Here is a 24,078-nt window from a genome sequence, read left to right as displayed (position 1 = left end):
GAATGAGACCGTAGAAGAGAAGTGCTTGTAAATCCTTCCATCTCAATCACCTCCTTGAGATTAACAGTTAACCTGACTGCTGCCTCTCAGGGGTTTTCATGTCAGTGTCAAACAGAACAAAGTGCAAAGGGACAGAGCGGTGCTTGAACACACTCACAGGGGAAGAGGACACCCAACTATCTCGGAGAGGATACCCTTGTTGCCTTTTTGAGTGATTTAGGAGACCCCTTCTGAAATTGGTCAGGGTTTTTGCAGGTAGAGGGTTCATATCTGGAAAAGATTATGATTGGAACTATGGAGTTGTACGCCAAGGTAAGTGTTTACGCCTGTATGTCTGAATAGCGGAGTAGACTTCTTTTCTAGACTTTGTTTATTTTCAACGAAGTCATAGTTTATTCAGAGGGTTAAGTACCTTGCCCAAAGGTAGGCACATTGACAGATGTTTCTAGTTGGACCTGGGATTTGTTTTCTTCTAGTTGGCTCTGGGATTCAAACAGCAACCTTTCAGTTAGTGGCCTAACGCTCTGAACCACTAGGCTACCTGCTGGCTACCTTATGTATGTATCACGACGGCATAATCTAGTAATAGAGATGTAATAACTGGAAATGCTTTAAATGCCCATGCTCAGGGAACTAGACTCTTCTAGCAATGACACACACAATATCATATTGCACAGGAAGTGTTGTGTGTTGGCATAGATCTGCGAGAACATAATGAGTAATCCAAGATGAGACAGAGAGGGATGATGGACGTTAATTCTTAACGACATTTAGGGTGTTTTATGCTGATGGACGACAAATGTCTTGCTTGGGTGGGACCTGGCAGTGTAACAGTAAAAGGCACACAGAGTAATGACAGACTGTAGAGCAGTAGAACAGATAGTGTCCCGTGTGATGTAATATTATCCTCTACAGCTGTGTTTTTGGGCAACTGGCAGTTGGGCCTGTCCACCTGGTGTGAAAGTGATACAGCCAAGGGTGTTGGTCATTAGTACAGGAAATCCCCCTCAATGCATGCTTACTTTTTCACTGGGTTTCTTCAAGGAGCTCAACGTTTGTGATAACGTTTATTTCTATAACAGGGTGCCAGTGTGTGGGTACCTGACCCAGAGGCAGTGTGGGTATCAGCCAAGCTCCTCAAGGACTACAACCTTGGAGATGAGAATGTGGTGCTGCAGATCAGCGATGGCAGGGTGACACACTCACACACAGTCAACAGCTGGCATACTGTAGATGTATTGTTAGTCGCTCTTGGATAAGCATTTGATAATGACAAATATTTAATGTGCCACCCCTCTAGGAGGTGCAGTACCCAGTGGCGCCACCCTCTGGCCTCCCCCCTCTGGCGAACCCTGATATTCTGGAGGGGGAGAATGACCTCACTGCTCTCAGCTTCCTGCACGAGCCTGCTGTTCTACACAACCTGAGAGTCCGATTCCTGGACTACAGCAGCATCTACACCTACTGTGGTAAGGAACAGAGAGAGGGGGAGAGAGGAAATATGATGGAGAGACAGAGAGAGGAATAGGTTGAGAGAGATGAGAGAGAGACAGAAAGAGATCAAGGGTGGAGGTCTTTCTTCAGATGCTGTTTTGCCAGTGGACATATATGCTGCTCCTGTGTGCTCCTGCTTTTATGATTATGGCCTCATGGCCACATAATCTTTACTAGGTGTAAAGTTCACAGGGACATGGCCTCCTCTCTTTGGCTTCATACAAATTGGTTCTCCATAAGATGCTAAATAAACATTAACCTGAGAACACATGCATCTTATGTGATTGCTGTGATATGTTGCAGACATAAACAATAATCAAAGTAGTTTTGATATATAAAAAGTCACAGGAAAAATAATAATATCTTGTATTCTTACAGATTCCTTTTATTCGATTAATAACACTGTCATTTACAGTGGTGGAAAAAGTACCCAATTGTCATACTTGAGTAAAAGTAAAGATACCTTAATAGAAAAGGACTCAAGTAAAAGTGAAAGTCACCCAGTAAAATACTACTTGAGTGAAAGTCTAAAAGTATTTGGTTATAAATATACTTAAGAATCAAAAGTAAATGTAATTGCAAAAATATGCTTAAATATCAAAAGTAAAAGTTTAAATAATTTCAAATTCCTAATATTAAGCAAACCAAACAGCCCGATCTTGGTTTTTTAATTTACGGACATCCAGGAGCACACTCCTACACTCAGACATAATTTACAAACAAAGCATGTGTGTTTAGAGAGTCCGCCAGATCAGAGGCAGTACGGGTGACCAGGGATGTTCTCTTGATACATGTCTGAATTGGACCATTTTCCAGTCCTTCTAAGCATTCAAAATGTAACTAGTACTTTTGGTTGTCATGGAAATGTCTGGAGCAAAAAGTACATTATACAATGTAGTGGACTAAATGTAAAAGTTGTCAAGAATATAGGTAGTAAAGTACAGATACCCCGAAAAACTACTTAAATAATACTTATTTATCCTCATAATACGTATTTTTACTCAAGTACTTTAAACCATTGGTCATTCACACCAACTGCTCATTCCAGGGATTGTGTTGGTGGCCCTCAACCCATATGACCAGCTGCCCATCTATGGAGAGGAAGTGATCGATGCCTACAGTGGGCAGGACATGGCTGACATGGAGCCTCACATCTTCTCTGTGGCAGAAGAGGCCTACCGCACCATGACCAGGTCAGGGGTTAAAGGTCAAGGGCCAGGGGTCACCCTAGTCTTTGGTCTCCATTTTATATGCCCTTTGTTACCTCAAAACACTGTCATTTTGCCTGCTCTTTGGGGGGGTTGAGCCAGGGTTGCTGTTCTTTGTAAAGAGCTCTATACAGACAAAATAGCAGTGACACGAGAGAGCCTTTGATCGGATCTCTTTAGTTGCCCTGTGTGACAAATAGCTCTGTACATGACAAGATTATTAAGAGGGTAGTTGTCTATGTGTGCAGGGAGGAGAAGAACCAGTCCATTATAATCAGTGGGGAATCTGGAGCAGGGAAAACAGTCTCTGCTAAGTTCACCATGCGCTACTTTGCTGTGGTGGGGGGAGCAGCCCAGCAGACCAGTGTGGAGGAGAGAGTACTGGCCTCCAACCCCATCATGGAGGTACTGACATGTGGGTGAATGAGTTCTCTTAACCTGCAATGCGGTTCACTCACACATTTTTTTTGAAGAGTGTGATTTTGGAAAAAGCATGTATTCTGCATATAGAAAATGAGTACTGTATTATATCAGTATTCAGTTGTAAAGGTAAAACAGTGTAATGTATCGTATTTGTAATTCTTTCCTTTACTCTTTAGTCCATTGGGAATGCTAAGACTACACGCAATGACAACAGTAGCCGGTTTGGGAAGTACATTGAGATCGGCTTCGGACGGAAGGGGGACATCATTGGGGCCAACATGAGGACGTACCTGCTGGAGAAGTCTCGAGTCGTCTTCCAGGCGTCACAGGAGAGAAACTACCACATCTTCTACCAGCTGTGTGCTTCTAGAGACCTGCCAGAGATGAGAGTCCTCAAACTGGGTGAGACTGGACCACTATGTATTCAGGAACGTATTACAACGTCAACAGCAGGGAAGAAATGAACGTCAATGGGTCTAGCCATGTATTTCAGAATGTGTTCATTACGTGTTTTGATGTGTGTTTTTGTAGGTGGTGCGGAAACGTTCCGCTACACGAACCAAGGAGGGGAAGACTCCATGCAGATCCCAGGCACTGATGATGTAGTAGATCTGGAGCGCACTCGCAATGCTTTCACCATTCTAGGTATACAGCTTCTACGTTAAACACGTCTATGCTAACATGTTTACCACTGACTGTAGTGGTATGCAGTTTGAACTTGCCGGTGTTGGGTGTACTCCTCCAGGTGTGCCTCCGGACCAGCAGATGGAGCTCTTCAGGATCCTTGCAGCTGTTCTGCACCTGGGCAATGTCAACATCCAGGCCAGTGGGAGAGGTGGTGATCGAAGTTACATTGATGTAAGATTTTTTGTTTTTTCTTAAATTTTTTGTTCATTATTTCCCTAAAACTCTCACATAATTCGTTAAAATATTCCATAACCAGGGGGAGGAGCGTTCCCTGTCGGTGTTCTCCAAGCTGCTGGGGGTGGAGAGGACACAGATGGCCCACTGGCTGTGCCACCGCAGGCTGACAGTAGGGGGAGAGATGCTGGTCAAGCCCATGCCTGGTCAGCAGTCCCTAGAGGCCCGGGATGCCCTGGCCAAGCATGTGTACGGTCAGCTGTTCACCTGGACAGTGACCCGGCTCAACTCAGCCCTTCGAGCCCAGAGCGAGAAGCCCAAGTCATTTATTGGGGTGCTGGACATCTATGGGTGACTAGAAAGGGCAGGGGGTCACACCTTAGATGAAGTTGTTGTTATACCTGTAATTACTGTAATGACTGTAGTAACAACACATTATTAACATGTTGATTTCCCTTTTTGTCCATTTCTCTTTGGCAGGTTTGAGACGTTTGAAAGGAACAGTTTTGAACAGTTCTGTATAAATTACGCCAATGAGAAATTGCAGCAGCAATTCAACAGGGTGAGTCACCAAGTGTGTGTGGGGGATTGGACATCAATATGAATGTGAGTCTATGTCCATGAACTTGTTATCCTCATGTCCCCTCGGTAACCCTTGGTCTCCCTCTCCTCCCCTCACCCATGCAGCACGTGTTCCAGTTGGAGCAGGAGGAGTATGTCCGTGAGGAGCTGCCGTGGAACAGGATAGAGTTTAGTGATAACCAGCCGTGCATCGCTCTCATCGAGGGACAGCTGGGCCTGCTCGACCTGCTGGATGAGGAGTGCAGGGTCAGTCAGTCACAGTCCTGGTTTCTATCAAGACCACATTGTGTTGTGTCTGGTTTGTGTTCATGTGTCCAAATCGGTTTGAAATACAATAAGTACATGTACTCAGGATATGCTGTGCATCTAAATCATTACTGAGTGCACTGACAAGCCATGAACGCCTTGTGACGGATTTGATCCCCAACAATTAAAACAAATATATATGTATATAGAAAACAAAAGCAAGTCCTGACAGAAATGTTTTTCTCCTGCTAAAAGTCAAACTTCAAAGTATTTATATAAAAAACAGAAGATTTATCAAATGTACATTGATCCAGAAAAACCTTACCTCCCATGGTGTCTGTTTCCTTGATCAGATGCCCAAAGGTTCAGAGGAGAGCTGGGCTAGGAAGCTGTATGATCAGCATCAGAGTAACAACCCCAGTCCACACTTCCGCAAACCTCGAATGTCCAACACTGCCTTCATCATCCTGCACTTTGCTGACATGGTGAGCTAGTTATATTAGCCAGAGTATATTAGATGCCTCAGTTTGACCTGTTTGCAGAATGTGCTGGTTGCTGTAAAGTATTTGACTTAAACTTTTTTATTTTGTTTGTTAGGTCCAATATGAATGTGATGGGTTTTTAGACAAGAACCGGGATACAGTTTTTGAGGAACCCATCAACATCCTAAGAGCCAGCCAGGTATCACCTGTCAATGTCTTAAATTACAACTCTGATGATCTGCATTCACACAGTGAGGATCTGCAGCTTCCCCTGTCAGAAGTCTTGGCTCACTTTTCTTACCTCCCTGTCAGTTTTGAGTGCATCTGAAGAGTAGAGGAATTTGAGGGAGGCTCTCTGAGGAACCAGATTTCAGCTGTCCACTTTTGTCGGACTGGGGTGAAATCTAGGCTGAGATCAAGATCCTAGGGTGAAATGGAGGACAGTAGAGGGAGAGATGAAGCCTTATTAACATACTGTAACCCTGTCTGTCTGTCTCTCCGTCAGTCTGAGCTGGTGTCTGAGCTGTTCCAGCAGAAGCCAGTAGGGGGCAGTCTGTCCCTCTCAGAGGGGAAGTCCTCTCTGCCCAATGGCAGTCTGCGCTCTGGCCCTGGGATGAGAGCTCAGCGGGAACACAAACTCACTGTGGGCTTCCAGGTACTGTATGCCTCACCCTGCTGTGGCCAAGCAACCCCATTCGTGTCCAGCTTTTAACAGTTGACAGAATGTATTGGTTTGAAGTAATAATGTCTCTATGACTGCATCCATGGCTCGTTGCATGTTGTTGTATGTTCTATGGACTGTAGGACAGGAGTGTGAGTTTGTGTGTTCCTCCATGTTTCTTCAAACAGTTCCGTCAGTCTCTGCAGCTGCTGATGGACACTCTGAACAGCACCACCCCCCACTACATCCGCTGTATTAAGCCCAATGACCTCAAAGAGCCTTTTATGTGAGTCAGACCCCTGTGCTCCTGCCATGTGTGTGTGTTTGTGGTGGGGGAGGCATGTGTGTGCGGTGTGTTAAACAGTGTGTATAATGTGTGTATTATGTGGAGAGAGGTGTGTGTGTAGTATGATAAACAGTATGTTATCTGTGTTTGTTGGGTGTGCAGTGTGTATTATGTGTTGCGTTGTGTGTATAATATCAATATTGTCAGTAGGGGGTTGTGTGTGTTTGTGTGTGTGTGTGTGTGCAGCGTGTTAAGCAGATTTCCCCTCTCAGGTTTGACCCTAAAAGGGCCGTCCAGCAGCTGCGAGCCTGTGGGGTGCTAGAGACCATACGCATCAGTGCTGCAGGCTACCCATCCAGGTACACAGCACATTTAACACCAGCTTCACCTCTGGAATATTCACAGATAAACCCATCACATGCACAGAAAACGAATACATAGTAGCATCGTTATTTCACCTATACAGTAACACTGTATCTGTCCTGTAGCCACCAGCATTTATGAAAAACGCACAATTAAAGATCTCAAGAGTATTTGTACTCACTCTGTGAAAATGTGTCCCTCTCTTCCTTCCACCATCTTGGTTCCAGGTGGACCTATGCAGAGTTCTTCAGCCGGTACCGGGTTCTGCTGCGCGGGGGTGGGGTTCAGACTCAGGAACAGATCCAGGCGTCGTGCCAGAGGGCCCTGCCGGAGCTCATTCCAGACCCGGAGCAGTATTGCTTTGGGAAGACCAAGGTGTTCTTCCGTGCTGGGCAGGTGGCTCTGCTGGAGAGACTGAGGGCAGAGAGACTGAGGGCAGCCGGGGTGATCATCCAGAGCTGGGTCAGAGGCTGGCTGGGCCGCAGGCGATACATCAAGACACGCTGGGCAACACTCACCATCCAGAGATACACAAGAGGAGCCCTGGCTAGACGGTGAGAGCAGAATGACTGACTACACGTCAATCTGCTTTACACTTCATACTGTCATATAGTACAGTGTGTCTCAGCAGTAGGCTACCTACATTTGTCCAACTATTTAAGCGACTGTTCTGTTCTGTGTGATCTAGGCTGGCAGACCTTCTGCGCTACACCAAGGCAGCGCTGATCATCCAGAAGACATACCGTATGGTGGCGATAAGACAGATGTTTCTGATGATCCGTGAGGCCACCGTCACCATCCAGGCTTTCACCAGGGGCTCGCTGGCACGACGCCAATACAGACGGGTGAGGAAACACTGGCACGAAGGCCTCAGAATCTTTTTTTATCAGAGCATCTAATGTTTTTATTTACAGCTTAAATATAAAATGCATTTCATACATGTGATAACTTGTACCTCCAGAGATAAGTCAAGGCAGGGCTCCAGCCCCAGGAACTATTCCTCAGTAATATCAGATCCAGATTCTAGACTATCCTGATACACTGAGTGTACAGGAACACCTTCCTAATATTGAGTTGCGTCCCCTTTTGCCCTCAGAGCAGCCTCAATACATTGTGGCATGGACTCTCTCTCATTCCACAGGGATGCTGACCCGTGTTGACTCCAGTGCTTCCAACAGTTGTGTTAAATTAACTGGATGTCCTTTGGGTGGTGGACCATTCTTCATACACACGGGAAACTGTTGAGCGTGAAATACCCATCAGCTTTGCAGTCATTGACACTACCTACTACTTGACTGGCACCTACTACCGTACCCTCTGAATGACACACACACACAATCCTTGCCTCAAGGCTTAAAAATCCTCCTTTAACCTGTCTCCTCCCCTTCATCTACACTGATTGAAGTGTATTCAACAGGTGACATCAATAAGGGATCATACCTTTCACCTGGATTCATCTTGTCAGTCTATGTCATGGAAAGAGGAGGTGTTCCTAATGTTTTGTACACTCAGTGTCCTTAATCATAACTGTAATCATAACTGTGTGCAATAATATAATGCGTCCCTTCTATCCTCTCCCTCCCCAGGTGGTGGCAGAGCGGGCTGCGGTGTTGCTCCAGTCTGCAGTGCGTGGCTGGCTGGCCCGCCTTGCTTACAGGAGGGTGAGGGCCGCCATAGTGTTGATGCAGTGTTGTGTGAGGCGGCGGGCTGCCAGGAGGGAGCTGCTGAAGCTGAAGGCAGAGGCTCGCTCGGTGGAGAAGTTCAGAGAACTCAACAAGGGCATGGAGGTCAAACTGATGCAGCTGCAGCTCAGGGCCGACCAGAAGGTGAGATGCTGGTGTCATGGAAGGTGATGAGAAAGGGATGGGTAGAGGTGTAGAAGGGTGGAGAATGGTGGAGAAGGGTGGAGAAGCCTGAGAAGGGAATGGTGAGTGGGCTTAGAAGAAGATGGGTGGTTTTGGATGGGTAGAGGAGCCCAGGTGTTTCTAGGGGGCTGATGAATTTTGATGAACTGTTTAGAGGTTTTGGTACATCCAGAGTGGAAAAAACAAATGTGCAAAATTAATAATACAGAACCTTTATGTGTGTGCTTATGTGGGTTTATGTGTATGTATATGTGTGTGTGGGTATGTGTGTGTTTGTGTGTGTTTTATGTGTGTATTTGTGTGTGTGTTTATGTGTGTTTTTTGTGTGTGTGTGTGTGTGTGTGTGTGTGTGTGTGTGTGTGTGTGTGTGTGTGTGTGTGGGTTTATGTGTGTGTTTATGTGTGTGTTTATGTGTGTGTGTGTGTGTGTGTGTGTGTTTATGTGTGTTTATGTATGTGTTTATGTGTGTGTGTATGTGTGTGATTATGTGGGTTTATGTATGTGTTTATGTGTGTGTGTGTATGTGTGTTTGTGTGGGTTTATGTGTGTGTTTATGTGTGTGTGTTTATGTGCGTGTATGTGTGTGTTCATGTGTGTGTTCATGTGTGTGTTTATGTGTGTATTTGTATGTGTGTGTGTTTGTGTGGGTTTATGTGTGTGTGTTTGTGTGTGTGTGTGTGTATGTGTATGTGTGTGTTTATGTGTGTGTATGTGTGTGTGTATCTGTGTGTTCATGTGTGGGTTTATGTGTGTGTTTATGTGTGTGTTTGTGTGTGTGTGTGTATGTGTGTGTTTGTGTGGGTTTATGTGTGTGTGTATGTGGGTGTTTGTGTGGGTTTATGTGTGTGTTAATGTGTGTGTATGTGTGTGTGTTTATGTGTGTGTGTTTATGTGTGGGTTTATGTGTGGGTGTATGTGTGTGTGTATGTGTGTGTGTGTTTATGTGTGTGTTTGTGTGTGTTTATGTGTGTGTGTTTATGTGTGTGTGTATGTGTGTGATTATGTGTGTGTGTATGTGTGTGTGTGTATGTGTGTGTGTTTATGTTTGTGTGTGTTTATGTGTGTGTGTATGTGTGTGTGTATGTGTGTGTTTATGTGTGTGTACATGTGTGTTTACGTGTGTGTTTGTGTATGCGTGTATGTGTGTGTTTATGTGTGTGTGTATGTATGTGTGTGTTTATGTATGTGTGTGTGTGTTTACGTGTGTGTTTGTGTATGTGTGTGTTTGTCTGTGTGTGTTTGTGTGTGTATATGTGTGTGTTTATGTGTGTGTTTAGGTGTGTGTGTGTGTGTGTGTGTGTGTGTGTGTGTATGTGTGTGTTTATGTGTGTGTTTACGTGTGTTTGTTTGTATGTGTGGGTTTATATATGTGTTTATGTGCATGTTTTGTGTGTGTGTGTTTATGTGTGTGTTTGTGTGTGTTTATGTGTGTATTTGTGTGTGTATGTGTGTATTTGTGTGTGTGTTTGTGTGTGTGTATGTGTGTGTTTATGTATGTGTGTGTGTGTGTGTGTGTGTGTGTGTGTGTGTGTGTGTGTGTGTGTGTGTGTGTGTGTGTGTGTGTGTGTGTTTATGTGTGTGTATGTGTGTGTTTAGGTGTGTGTTTAGGTGTGTATGTACAGTGCCTTGCGAAAGTATTCGGCCCCCTTGAACTTTGCGACCTTTTGCCACATTTCAGGCTTCAAACATAAAGATATAAAACTGTATTTTTTTGTGAAGAATCAACAACAAGTGGGACACAATCATGAAGTGGAACGACATTTATTGGATATTTCAAACTTGTTTAACAAATCAAAAACTGAAAAATTGGGCGTGCAAAATTATTCAGCCCCCTTAAGTTAATACTTTGTAGCGCCACCTTTTGCTGCGATTACAGCTGTAAGTCGCTTGGGGTATGTCTCTATCAGTTTTGCACATCGAGAGACTGAATTTTTTTCCCATTCCTCCTTGCAAAACAGCTCGAGCTCAGTGAGGTTGGATGGAGAGCATTTGTGAACAGCAGTTTTCAGTTCTTTCCACAGATTCTCGATTGGATTCAGGTCTGGACTTTGACTTGGCCATTCTAACACCTGGACATGTTTATTTTTGAACCATTCCATTGTAGATTTTGCTTTATGTTTTGGATCATTGTCTTGTTGGAAGACAAATCTCCGTCCCAGTCTCAGGACTTTTGCAGACTCCATCAGGTTTTCTTCCAGAATGGTCCTGTATTTGGCTCCATCCATCTTCCCATCAATTTTAACCATCTTCCCTGTCCCTGCTGAAGAAAAGCAGGCCCAAACCATGATGCTGCCACCACCATGTTTGACAGTGGGGATGGTGTGTTCAGTGTGATGAGCTGTGTTGCTTTTACGCCAAACATAACGTTTTGCATTGTTGCCAAAAAGTTCAATTTTGGTTTCATCTGACCAGAGCACCTTCTTCCACATGTTTGGTGTGTCTCCCAGGTGGCTTGTGGCAAACTTTAAACAACACTTTTTATGGATATCTTTAAGAAATGGCTTTCTTCTTGCCACTCTTCCATAAAGGCCAGATTTGTGCAATATACGACTGATTGTTGTACTATGGACAGAGTCTCCCACCTCAGCTGTAGATCTCTGCAGTTCATCCAGAGTGATCATGGGCCTCTTGGCTGCATCTCTGATCAGTCTTCTCCTTGTATGAGCTGAAAGTTTAGAGGGACGGCCAGGTCTTGGTAGATTTGCAGTGGTCTGATATTCCTTCCATTTCAATATTATCGCTTGCACAGTGCTCCTTGGGATGTTTAAAGCTTGGGAAATATTTTTGTATCCAAATCCGGCTTTAAACTTCTTCACAACAGTATCTCGGACCTGCCTGGTGTGTTCCTTGTTCTTCATGATGCTCTCTGCGCTTTTAACGGACCTCTGAGACTATCACAGTGCAGGTGCATTTATACGGAGACTTGATTACACACAGGTGGATTGTATTTATCATCATTAGTCATTTAGGTCAACATTGGATCATTCAGAGATCCTCACTGAACTTCTGGAGAGAGTTTGCTGCACTGAAAGTAAAGGGGCTGAATAATTTTGCACGCCCAATTTTTCCGTTTTTGATTTGTTAAAAAAGTTTGAAATATCCAATAAATGTCGTTCCACTTCATGATTGTGTCCCACTTGTTGTTGATTATTCACAAAAAAATACAGTTTTATATCTTTATGTTTGAAGCCTGAAATGTGGCAAAAGGTCGCAAAGTTCAAGGGGGCCGAATACTTTCGCAAGGCACTGTATGTTTGTATGTATGTGTGTGTTTGTGTGTGTGTATGTGTGTTTATGTATGTGTGTGTTTATGTGTGTGTTTATGTATGTGTGTATGTGTGTGTTTATGTATGTGCGTATTTATGTGTGTGTGTATGTATGTGTGTGTGTGTGTTTGTGTGTGTGTATGTGTGTTTATGTATGTGTGTGTTTATGTGTGTGGGTATGTGTGTGTTTATGTATGTGCGTGTTTATGTGTGTGTTTATGTGTGTGTTTATGTATGTGCGTGTTTATGTGTGTGTTTATGTGTGTGTTTATGTGTGTGTGTCCAGGCCAGGGAGAGCGGTGCTCTGAGAGAGACCCTCCAGGCGGAGCGTAAGGCCCACAACACTGAGCTGGACACCCTGCGGGGGGCGCTAGTTAAGCTGGAGTACCAGTTAGAGACCCAGCTCCAGACTCAGCAGTCTCAGCCCAGCACCGCCATCACAGAGGAGGAGACGGAGGAGAGGAGGAGGGCAGAGGAGAAAGCAGCCCAGGAGATCCTACGACTCACACATGTAGGTCTTGTTGGTCCTAATGGATCCAAAACAGCTCTTATGTTTTCTGCAGAATAGTGGTATTTAAGATCTCTCCTCTTTCTCTGTTTACAGGAGGTGCAGGCCCTGCGGGTTGAGAGGGACTGTTTGGGGAAAGAGAAGGAGGATCTGACCACTCGCTTACTGGAGCAGGAGACAGCTCAGGAGGGTAGGTCTATTCATAACAGGTATCTGTTTTCAGCGCGTCTCTCTCAATTTACTTTGAATCCTATGTTTAATGTCTGTGCACCCAGAGAGTGTAGTACAGGCTGTAGCCCAGGAAGGTAAAGCTCTGACAGCAGAGCTGGATGAGGAGAGGAGGAAGTACCAGGGTCTGCTCAGAGAGTTCACCAGGCTGGAGCAGAGATACGAAAACCTACGGGAAATGAGCATGCTCACTGAGGTACTCACACATTATATTCAACTCCATATTCCCCTAGCCTTGGTGCCGGCCTTTCTGTTTTGCCTATGTGACGTATCAATGTAGCATTGTTGAGAGATACCCAGGTTATAATATTCAACCTCGCTGAAAAATATGATATTTCTCTGTGTTACCGATGCAGCACTCTAAGGGCTACAGACGGACAGATTCAAACCAAAGCCTGATCATGGAGCCCCCATCTCCTTCCCCGATGTCGTCGCCCTTTTCTGGGCCCCCTACCTTCCCAGCCACACCTTCCTTCTTCGGCCTCCCTCCCTTCCCCTCTCCGGAGGAGGTGAGGAGGGTTAGTGTGACGTCCCCCACCGCAGAGAGGAGGGCCTGGCTTAGCTCTGACACACTCATGGTGAGATGCCCTCCCTCCCTCCATCTGGATGGCTCCCTAATGGGGAATCAGTAGGAGATGTGTGGTTCAGTTCTACTTGTCAATCAATCAATATGGCTCCTGTGGCTGAGACTGTGCTCTGTTCTTTACCCAGGACACTTTGATGGAGAATATGGGTGTGGCTAAAGACTCAGCCGGGAAGATGACTGGAGAAGACCTGTGGCACGCCTATGATGCTGTACGAGTGGCCAACAAGTCAGTCCCTATTCCCTGATCAATACGTTCACAGCAATATCGTTATATTTTATCATTTAAAGAATACAGATACAGTGCCTTGCGAAAGTATTCGGCCCCCTTGAACTTTGCGACCTTTTGCCACATTTCAGGCTTCAAACATAAAGATATAAAACTGTATTTTTTTGTGAAGAATCAACAACAAGTGGGACACAATCATGAAGTGGAACGACATTTATTGGATATTTCAAACTTTTTTAACAAATCAAAAACTGAAAAATTGGGCGTGCAAAATTATTCAGCCCCTTTACTTTCAGTGCAGCAAACTCTCTCCAGAAGTTCGGTGAGGATCTCTGAATGATCCAATGTTGACCTAAATGACTAATGATGATAAATACAATCCACCTGTGTGTAATCAAGTCTCCGTATAAATGCACCTGCACTGTGATAGTCTCAGAGGTCCGTTAAAAGCGCAGAGAGCATCATGAAGAACAAGGAACACACCAGGCAGGTCCGAGATACTGTTGTGAAGAAGTTTAAAGCCGGATTTGGATACAAAAAGATTTCCCAAGCTTTAAACATCCCAAGGAGCACTGTGCAAGAGATAATATTGAAATGGAAAGAGTATCAGACCACTGCAAATCTACCAAGACCTGGCCGTCCCTCTAAACTTTCAGCTCATACAAGGAGAAGACTGATCAGAGATGCAGCCAAGAGGCCCATGATCACTCTGGATGAACTGCAGAGATCTACAGCTGAGGTGGGAGACTCTGTCCATAGGACAACAATCAGTCGTATATTGCACAAATCTGGCCTTTATGGAAGTGTGGCAAGAAGAAAGCCATTTCTTAAAGATATCCATAAAAAGTGTTGTTTAAAGTTTGCCACAAGCCACCTGGGAGACACACCAAACATGTGGAAGAAGGTGCTCTGGTCAGATGAAACCAAAATTGAACTTTTTGGCAACAATGCAAAACGTTATGTTTGGCGTAAAAGCAACACAGCTGAACACACCATCCCCACTGTCAAACATGGTGGTGGCAGCATCATGGTTTGGGCCTGATTTTCTTCAGCAGAGACAGGGAAGATGGTTAAAATTGATGGGAAGATGGATGGAGCCAAATACAGGACCATTCTGGAAGAAAACCTGATGGAGTCTGCAAAAGACCTGAGACTGGGACGGAGATTTGTCTTCCAACAAGACAATGATCCAAAACATAAAGCAAAATCTACAATGGAATGGTTCAAAAATAAACATATCCAGGTGTTAGAATGGCCAAGTCAAAGTCCAGACCTGAATCCAATCGAGAATCTGTGGAAAGAACTGAAAACTGCTGTTCACAAATGCTCTCCATCCAACCTCACTGAGCTTGAGCTGTTTTGCAAGGAGGAATGAGAAAAAATGTCAGTCTCTCGGTGCAAAACTGATAGAGACATACCCCAAGCGACTTACAGCTGTAATCGCAGCAAAAGGTGGCGCTACAAAGTATTTAACTTAAGGGGGCTGAATAATTTTGCACGCCCAATTTTTCAGTTTTTGATTTGTTAAAAAAGTTTGAAATATCCAATAAATGTCGTTCCACTTCATGATTGTGTCCCACTTGTTGTTGATTCTTCACAAAAAAATACAATTTTATATCTTTATGTTTGAAGCCTGAAATGTGGCAAAAGGTCGCAAAGTTCAAGGGGGCCGAATACTTTCGCAAGGCACTGTATATTCTACCCCCTGTCTGTGTGTAACTGTCAGGTTCCTGGAGAACCAGCTGCGTAGCCAGCGCTCTCAGGAGGAGGCGGAGCTGGAGGCTCTGCGGCTGCAGGCTAAACGGACGTGCTCTGATCCCTCCCCCTCTGCAGACCAGCAGGTAGGGTCTCGTATGAGCGGTCTCATATGAGCGGTCTCGTCAGGTGGACTACAGTGCAGATTCTGTTACTTTGAGCATCACCGCTGTAAACGTGTCATAATGGATCTGTGCTCAATGTTCAGTACCTGGTGGAACTGGTGGAAGCCAGGGAGCAGGAGGTCTGCAGACTGAGGAGAGAACTGAAGGAGCTGAGACACACAGTCACACTCAGAAGACTACTGGCACAGACAGGTCTGGACAACACATTACTACATACTTGAAAAATGTCTTGACCGAAATGTCTACAAAATAAATGTGTGGAGGGACACATCGATATCGATCATACTTGTTTGCTCGTCCCCCTAGGCCCAGTGCTTTCCCAGTCCACAGAGGATTCCTCTGCCCCCCATGCCAAAGCTGGGACTGTCACAGGGCTGCTGGAGTGTAGGAAGAGGGATGAGGCCAAGCTCATGAAGACCCTCATCACAGGTAGGACCCCTAACCCTAGCTCCATCTGTATAATTAGTGAATGTGCCCTCAAACCTCTGTGTTTGTTCCAGACGTGAGGGTGGACAGTGCCCTCTCCCTGCCCCCTGGCCTGGCTGCTAGTGTGCTGTTCCTGTGTGTACGCCAGGCAGACTGTAGCGGAGACGAAATCCGCGCCCGCTCTCTCTGCACTGCTGCTGTCACTGCCATGAAGGGGGCTCTGAAAGTACGCACACACGCACGCACGCACACGCACGCACACCCGCACACGCACGCACGCACACGCACACGCACGCACACGCACACACACGCACGCACACACACACACACGCACGCACACGCACACACACGCACGCACGCACGCACGCACGCGCACGCACGCTGGCATGCACACACGCACACACACACACGCGCACGCACGCACACACACACACACACACACACACACACACACACACACACACACACACACACACACACACACACACACACTTCTCTGCTTTTCAATCATGGCTCTCTTACAGGTCTGTTTCTTATTCATTTGTTGTGTCTTTGTTTTCCCCTCCTATCAGAAACACTGTAATGATGTGGACATGACAGCACTGTGGCTGAAAAATGCCTGCCTTCTCAATGACCTACTGACCCAGCACTCCAAACAGGTAAGGCATCGACACCTCTCATCAAAATGTTACCAATGTCATGTTATTATCACTAAATAATGTCAGGAGTTATTATCACTAAATAATGTCAGGAGTTATTATCACTAAATAATGTCAGGAGTTATTATCACTAAATAATGTCAGGAGTTATTATCACTAAATAATGTCAGGAGTTATTATCACTAAATAATGTCAGGAGTTATTATCACTAAATAATGTCAGGAGTTATTATCACTAAATAATGTCAGGAGTTATTATCACTAAATAACGTCAGGAGTTATTATCACTAAATAACGTCAGGAGTTCTTATCACTAAATAACGTCAGGAGTTATTATCACTAAATAACATCAGGAGTTATTATCACTAAATAACGTCAGGAGTTATTATCACTAAATAACGCCAGGAGTTATTATCACTAAATAACGTCAGGAGTTATTATCACTAAATAACGTCAGGAGTTATTATCACTAAATAACGTCAGGAGTTATTATCACTAAATAACGTCAGGAGTTATTATCACTAATTAACGTCAGGAGTTATTATCACTAAATAACGTCAGGAGTTATTATCACTAAATAACGTCAGGAGTTATTATCACTAAATAATGTCAGGAGTTATTATCACTAAATAATGTCAGGAGTTATTCATGGCCATGTAAGCTGACCGGGGAAATACACCCCTAGTTATTGAGTTAATGGTTATTTACACCCCTAGTTATTGAGTTAATGGTTATTTACACCCCTAGTTATTGAGTTAATGGTTATTTACACCCCTAGTTATTGAGTTAATGGTTATTTACACCCCTAGTTATTGAGTTAATGGTTATTGAGTTAATGGTTATTTACACCCCTAGTTATTGAGTTAATGGTTATTTACACCCCTAGTTATTGAGTTAATGGTTATTTACACCCCTAGTTATTGAGTTAATGGTTATTGAGTTAATGGTTATTTACACCCCTAGTTATTGAGTTAATGGTTATTTACACCCCTAGTTATTGAGTTAATGGTTATTTACACCCCTAGTTATTGAGTTAATGGTTATTTACACCCCTAGTTATTGAGTTAATGGTTATTTACACCCCTAGTTATTGAGTTAATGGTTATTTACACCCCTAGTTATTGAGTTAATGGTTATTGAGTTAATGGTTATTTACACCCCTAGTTATTGAGTTAATGGTTATTTACACCCCTAGTTATTGAGTTAATGGTTATTTACACCCCTAGTTATTGAGTTAATGGTTATTGAGTTAATGGTTATTTACACCCCTAGTTATTGAGTTAATGGTTATTTACACCCCTAGTTATTGAGTTAATGGTTATTGAGTTAATGGTTATTTACACCCCTAGTTATTGAGTTAATGGTTATTTACACCCCTAGTTATTGAGTTAATGGTTATTTACACCCCTAGTTATTGAGTTAATGGTTATTGAGTTAATGGTTATTTACACCCCTAGTTATTGAGTTAATGGTTATTGAGTTAATGGTTATTTACACCCCTAGTTATTGAGTTAATGGTTATTGAGTTAATGGTTATTTACACCCCTAGTTATTGAGTTAATGGTTATTGAGTTAATGGTTATTTACACCCCTAGTTATTGAGTTAATGGTTATTGAGTTAATGGTTATTTACACCCCTAGTTATTGAGTTAATGGTTATTTACACCCCTAGTTATTGAGTTAATGGTTATTGAGTTAATGGTTATTTACACCCCTAGTTATTGAGTTAATGGTTATTTACACCCCTAGTTATTGAGTTAATGGCAACAACAGCCATTACATACATACTTCAACATGTGATTGACAGACAGTATTTGTGCTTGGTCTCTAGGATGAGGATTTGGTTCCTTTGACCTCTGACCTGAGTGAGTTAAACCGTGCTCTGAGTGCCCTCTGTATCCAGGCCTATCAGCAGCTCCTGTCCATCTCAGAAACCCGCCTGCAGCCCATCATTGGTAGGACTGACCAACTCCAGAACAATATCAAAACCAACCCAACCAGTTGACTAAATGTTTTATCATAGTTTGCTTTCATTCCACTATGTAACCCTTCAACAGTAGCTCCTGTTTCCCTGACCCACTCAATCCCTCCACAGTTCCTGCCATGCTGGAGAGTGAGATGATCCCAGGACTGTCTGGGTCGGGGGTGAAGCTGGGGAACTTTAGGAAGCGTGCGGGGTCTGATCCCAGGGCCGTAGAGAGGAATGCAGGGGAGACCCCTAGTATGGCTGCAGTGCTGAGGGAGCTGAGTGCCCTCCACACGGCCATGTCCCGCCAGGCCCTACCCCCCACCCTGATGGAGCAGGCCTTCCGTCAGCTCACCCACCTCCTTTCTGCCTCTGCCCTCAACAGCCTGCTGCTACGCAAGGACATGTGTAGCTGGAGCCGCGGCTTGCAGATACGGTCAGAGGACAGAAACACATACACACACACAGGGCCTGAGCAGGAACAAGTTTCAGTAAAAGATATCCAGCCAGATATAAAGCTAGGGCTCTATTCAATCTGTATTGTGGAAGTTCGGCGCTTAAGCCCAATTGAAATTTAAAGGCAATGTTCTCGCCCTGCGTTGGCTTAGACTGCATTCACAGTAAACGCTGCGTATGTTATACCAAGCGGAAATTACCTTTATATTTCTATCGTGCAATCTGTAACGCTTCAGCATTGAATAGAGCCACTAGAGTTGGTTTCCTAAGGGGACAGTTTGCATGTAGAGTACCAGGTGACTGTTGGACCTGACTCCATTCTTTTTTTTCTGCTGGGTTCTGCCAGGTATAATGTGAGTCTGCTGGAGGAGTGGCTGCGGACCCGTGGGCTGCAGGCAGGGGGAGCTGTGGCCCTGTTGGAGCCTCTCATCCAGGCCGCTCAGCTCCTGCAAGTGGGCAAGAAGACAGAGGCTGACGCACAGGCCCTCGTTCACACCTGCACTGCCCTGTCTACCCAGCAGGTGGCGCCCTTATAACTATTACTATACTATTGCAATGGGTGGTTTTTAAACTGGTATTGGCAGGGTGAAATGTTCAAAGTGTTGTAGATATTATTTAAATAGAATAAAACCAATATGATTCTGTGAACATTATTCCCTTCACTAGAGAACCATGTTATTTTTATACAGTATATGTCTATGTACACATCCTTGCAGGGCTAACTGTTTCTCTGTTCCAGATTGTAAAGATTCTGACCCTGTACACCCCTCACAGTGACCTAGAGGAGAGGGTGACACTCAATTTTATCCGCACAGTGCAGGTACAGTACCGTGATACACACAACAGTAATGTAAACTTCTCATAACATGGCATATTGAATTTTCAACTGAATTAATGACATTTTATTTTTGTGTCAAATCACCAGTTGGCAACCCATCCCTTATGGGATTAATTGACACATAAACCAGTAGTGTGGTTGTGTTACCAGTAGTGTGGTCTGGTTACCAGTAGTGTGGTCTGGTTACCAGTAGTGTGGTTGTGTTACCAGTAGTGTGGTCTGGTTACCAGTAGTGTGGTCTGGTTACCAGTAGTGTGGTTGTGTTACCAGTAGTGTGGTCTGGTTACCAGTAGTGTGGTCTGGTTACCAGTAGTGTGGTCTGGTTACCAGTAGTGTGGTCCGGTTACCAGTAGTGTGGTCTGGTTACCAGTAGTGTGGTCTGGTTACCAGTAGTGCGGTTGTGTTACCAGTAGTGTGGTCTGGTTACCAGTAGTGCAGTTGTGTTACCAGTAGTGTGGTCTGGTTACCAGTAGTGCGGTTGTGTTACCTGTAGTGTGGTCTGGTTACCAGTAGTGTGGTCTGGTTACCAGTAGTGCGGTTGTGTTACCAGTAGTGTGGTCTGGTTACCAGTAGTGTGGTTGTGTTACCAGTAGTGTGGTCTGGTTACCAGTAGTGTGGTTGTGTTACCAGTAGTGTGGTTGTGTATCCAGTAGTGTGGTCTGGTTACCAGTATTGCGGTTGTATTACCAGTAGTGTGGTCTGGTTACCAGTAGTGTGGTCTGGTTACCAGTAGTGTGGTTGTGTTACCAGTAGTGTGGTCTGGTTACCAGTAGTGTGGTCTGGTTACCAGTAGTGTGGTCTGGTTACCAGTAGTGTGGTCCGGTTACCAGTAGTGTGGTCTGGTTACCAGTAGTGTGGTCTGGTTACCAGTAGTGCGGTTGTGTTACCAGTAGTGTGGTCTGGTTACCAGTAGTGCAGTTGTGTTACCAGTAGTGTGGTCTGGTTACCAGTAGTGCGGTTGTGTTACCTGTAGTGTGGTCTGGTTACCAGTAGTGTGGTCTGGTTACCAGTAGTGCGGTTGTGTTACCAGTAGTGTGGTCTGGTTACCAGTAGTGTGGTTGTGTTACCAGTAGTGTGGTCTGGTTACCAGTAGTGTGGTTGTGTTACCAGTAGTGTGGTTGTGTATCCAGTAGTGTGGTCTGGTTACCAGTATTGCGGTTGTATTACCAGTAGTGTGGTCTGGTTACCAGTAGTGGGGTCTGGTTACCAGTAGTGTGGTTGTGTTACCAGTAGTGCGGTCTGGTTACCAGTAGCATGGTCTGGTTACCAGTAGTGTGACCTGGTTACCAGTAGTGTGGTTGTGTTACCAGTAGTGTGGTCTGGTTACCAGTAGTGTGGTCTGCTTACCAGTAGTGCGGTTGTGTTACCAGTAGTGTGGTCTGGTTACCAGTAGTGTGGTTGTGTTACCAGTAGTGTGGTCTGGTTACCATTAGTGTGGTTGTGTTACCAGTAGTGTGGTTGTGTTACCAGTAGTGTGGTCTGGTTACCAGTAGTGTGGTTGTGTTACCAGTAGTGTGGTTGAGTTACCAGTAGTGTTGTCTGGTTACCAGTAGTGTCGTCTTGTTACCAGTATTGCGGTTGTGTTACCAGTAGTGTGGTTGTATTACCAGTAGTGTGGTCTGGTTACCAGTAGTGTGGTCTGGTTACCAGTAGTGTGGTTGTGTTACGGTCATCATTTCCTCTCATCCATCAGGGTCTGCTGAAGGAGCGTTCAGGCGGTCAGCCTCCACAGCTGCTGATGGATGTACGGCGTGTGTTCCCCGTCACCTTCCCCTACCTGCTGCCCCCGCCTGTCCGCGCTGACCAGCTGGACATCCCAGACTCCCTCAAAATCTCCTTCCTACGACGGCCTTAGAGGAAGCAGTAGTTATTCACTGTGGATTACACTCTTTTTTGAAGTTTTGGTATTGCTACCTCTGGTCTTTTTCCTGCAGGCTATACACTATATCAAAGTAATTCTAAGTGAATAATACATCAGTCATAAGTATTCTGTATCAGGCATTCTTTCAGTAGCACAAGTATAGGACTCTTACTGCTACTCTTCCTGAGAGGGTTATTGTGCTGTTAGAATGGCCATATGGATTCTTTCTCATCTGTTCCAGAGTTTGGATTTTGGACACATAGATTTCCTTATCTGTACTAAGATTACAGTATTGCCTGTCTGCTGATTGACATTTCCCTATTTGATGCATCCCACATACTTCAGTGCCTACCCATGTGTAGTTTTCCACTGGGGCATGTTGTATGTTGGAAGTGTGTGCTTAATATATTGTTTAATTGGTAATAAGTTCCAGATATCAGAATTTATAATTGTATAATGTAAACTTAACATGTTTTTCACTCTGATCAATCATTTGAACTTAATGTCTGACCCATAATGAAGACTATGAAAAAGAGTTCAGATTTTCTCTAACATTTTATTGGAATCAGAACCACAGCAACGCTGCAGTCCCCCACCTCAACCCTCAAGAAGAACAACCAGAATAAATAAAAAAATTAGAAACATCTTCAGTATAAAAAAATGATCTCATGCGAGTACTTTGTACCACTACACATCATCAGTAATACATATTTATATATTCACAAACCTCTGAAAAATAGAAAATAATACTAAAATATCAAAATAAATGAAGACAACAATTGGAAAATATAACGCCAAATAAACGCGTGCGGGCACAAGAAAGACGTTTTTTTTCCCCCCATCATGCACTGCTTCCTATGTACAGGCTGGCATCACAGTGGGATCGTGTTCAAGATTGACTACATTGCAGTCGGTGACTGCAGACTGACTGATCTACAAATCGCCTCATCCTAATGAACTACTCATTATTACTTGTAGATCAATCGTTGCGCTTGAACACGGCCAATGTGTCTGCCTGTGTGGGCGTGTCAGGGACAGTACATGCGTGCCTGTCTGGTTGTCATTGTGCTTCTTCTATATCTTTGTATCATGCCTCTGTGCCTGTCTGTACTACATACATGCCAACCTGAAAGGGTGAGATTTCCTTTTTGCCTCAAAGCACAGACACCGAACGTCTGTCTGAACGAAAATGGCCTCGGTGACCGAATGTACTCAGTATCATTGTCAACAGCAATAAATAAGATATTGTGCCATTTGCATTCCTTGCTACAGTTGCTATACCTGTACGTTAATGTAGTAACAACGCAATAGTCTGAGGCTGTGTATTCGTAGCCTATAGACTCCTATTCCATCTCCCATTGGAGTTCAAAGTTCAAATGGATGTCCATCCACTACCCAGCCACAGCAGGATTCAAGTTGACTAAGTAGCAGCAGCTTCACTTCATTCAGTGTATGTATTTCTATAGATATATAACCATATATGTTTGGTACAGAGGTACTATTTACAATGACAATATACAGAGTATGTTGTTGATCCTCTCTATGCTGAGTCTGTTGACACTGCTCTCCATGTTATTTAGCCACTACTAGCTGCCCCAGGTATCTGGCCCGTTTCAAAACAACATTTACACGACTCCACAAAAACACTTTGTGCTGATAACTCACAATGTAAACATTATAGGACTGCTCAAAACCGACTGATCTACTTAGAAACGGTACTGATTAGATGCATAGAGTCAAATTGTACACACGTTTAAATATGGGAGCCACATATAAAAATTGGTGATACTATATGCAGTGCTTTCTGGAGCTGGACCACCAGAGTAAGTTGTAATTGGCAAGTGCAACTACTTACACAGGTTCTGAGCAGAGTCACTGCCCTGTCTGATACCTGGGGCAGATGGACCAGAACCCAGGGGAGGGGAGGCAGTGTAGTGGGCTGTAGAGGGGAGGCAGTGTAGTGGGCTGTAGAGGGGAGAGAGGAGAGGTAGTGTAGTGGGCTGTGGAGGGGAGAGAGGGGAGGCAGTGCAGTGGGCTGTGGAGGGGAGAGATGGGAGGCAGTGTAGTGGGCTGTGGATGGGAGAGAGGGAAGGCAGTGCAGTGGCCTCTGGAGGGGAGAGAGGGGAGGGAGTGGGGATGAGATGAGAGACCTGTCATTCCATTGACATTCTTAATATAATCCAGTTTTGACATCACAGGAATACATACAATCCTATCCTGCAGGCTCAACCTCCAGGAACTTTAATCAATGATAAAAGGGTGAAAGTTGGGACCTTTGGTCCTGGAATGGCACTAGATACAGTATGGTTACAGTCTGGGTACCATGCATGCACTATGAGCTACAACACCACCAATACCCTGTAGGTACCCTGTGCTTACTACCCTTCCCTGTGCTTACTACCCTTCCCTGTGCTTACTACCCTTCCCTGTGTTTACTACCCTTCCCTGTGCTTACTACCCTTCCCTGTGCTTACTACCCTTCCCTGTGCTTACTACCCTTCCCTGTGCTTACTACCCTTCCCTGTGTTTACTACCCTTCCATGTGTTTACTACCCTTCCCTGTGCTTACTACCCTTCCCTGTGCTTACTACCCTTCCCTGTGCTTACTACCCTTCCCTGTGTTTACTACCCTTCCATGTGCTTACTACCCTTCCCTGTGTTTACTACCCTTCCCTGTGCTTACTACCCTTCCCTGTGCTTACTACCCT

General features: G+C 44.6%; 1 protein-coding gene across 2 annotated transcripts; it reads left to right on the top strand.

Annotated features, from left to right (window-relative positions):
• Positions 1–46: 46 nt before the first annotated feature.
• On the top strand, positions 47–21,497 carry si:dkey-110c1.10 (unconventional myosin-Vb). 2 transcript variants are annotated; one of them, XM_036978049.1, is made up of 34 exons: positions 47–312; positions 1,083–1,193; positions 1,301–1,469; positions 2,543–2,687; positions 2,951–3,107; positions 3,302–3,527; positions 3,657–3,770; positions 3,871–3,983; positions 4,069–4,337; positions 4,467–4,548; positions 4,674–4,814; positions 5,168–5,299; positions 5,412–5,495; positions 5,802–5,951; positions 6,146–6,243; positions 6,516–6,602; positions 6,834–7,160; positions 7,295–7,451; positions 8,193–8,432; positions 12,024–12,248; positions 12,342–12,435; positions 12,521–12,669; positions 12,830–13,051; positions 13,185–13,285; positions 15,012–15,126; positions 15,249–15,357; positions 15,472–15,594; positions 15,666–15,817; positions 16,164–16,250; positions 18,081–18,204; positions 18,345–18,651; positions 19,018–19,192; positions 19,411–19,491; positions 21,203–21,497. In XM_036978049.1, exons 1-34 carry the CDS (start codon positions 283–285, stop codon positions 21,362–21,364), a joined length of 5,058 nt encoding a protein of 1,685 aa, XP_036833944.1. In that variant the 5' UTR covers positions 47–282; the 3' UTR covers positions 21,365–21,497. The 2 variants fall into 2 exon arrangements, with proteins under 2 accessions (XP_036833944.1, XP_036833945.1); XM_036978050.1 differs by lacking the exons at positions 47–312; positions 1,083–1,193; positions 1,301–1,469; positions 2,543–2,687 and having other exon boundaries at positions 2,978–3,117.
• The last annotated feature ends 2,581 nt before the right edge of the window (positions 21,498–24,078 follow it).

This window comes from Oncorhynchus mykiss, chromosome 5 (assembly GCF_013265735.2).
Source record: "Oncorhynchus mykiss isolate Arlee chromosome 5, USDA_OmykA_1.1, whole genome shotgun sequence".
Lineage (NCBI taxonomy): Eukaryota > Metazoa > Chordata > Actinopteri > Salmoniformes > Salmonidae > Oncorhynchus > Oncorhynchus mykiss.
This window is presented reverse-complemented; position numbering and strand designations above follow the sequence as displayed.

What these genes read in the sequence shown, in the direction of transcription:
- si:dkey-110c1.10 (XM_036978049.1), top strand. Translation starts at nt 283, where the DNA reads ATGATTGGAACTATGGAGTTGTACGCCAAG. An exon ending in AAATGAGCATGCTCACTGAG is followed by an intron (nt 12,670 to 12,829) that starts GTACTCACACAT and finishes TTACCGATGCAG; the next exon opens with CACTCTAAGGGCTACAGACG. An exon ending in GCTGTACGAGTGGCCAACAA is followed by an intron (nt 13,286 to 15,011) that starts GTCAGTCCCTAT and finishes TGTAACTGTCAG; the next exon opens with GTTCCTGGAGAACCAGCTGC.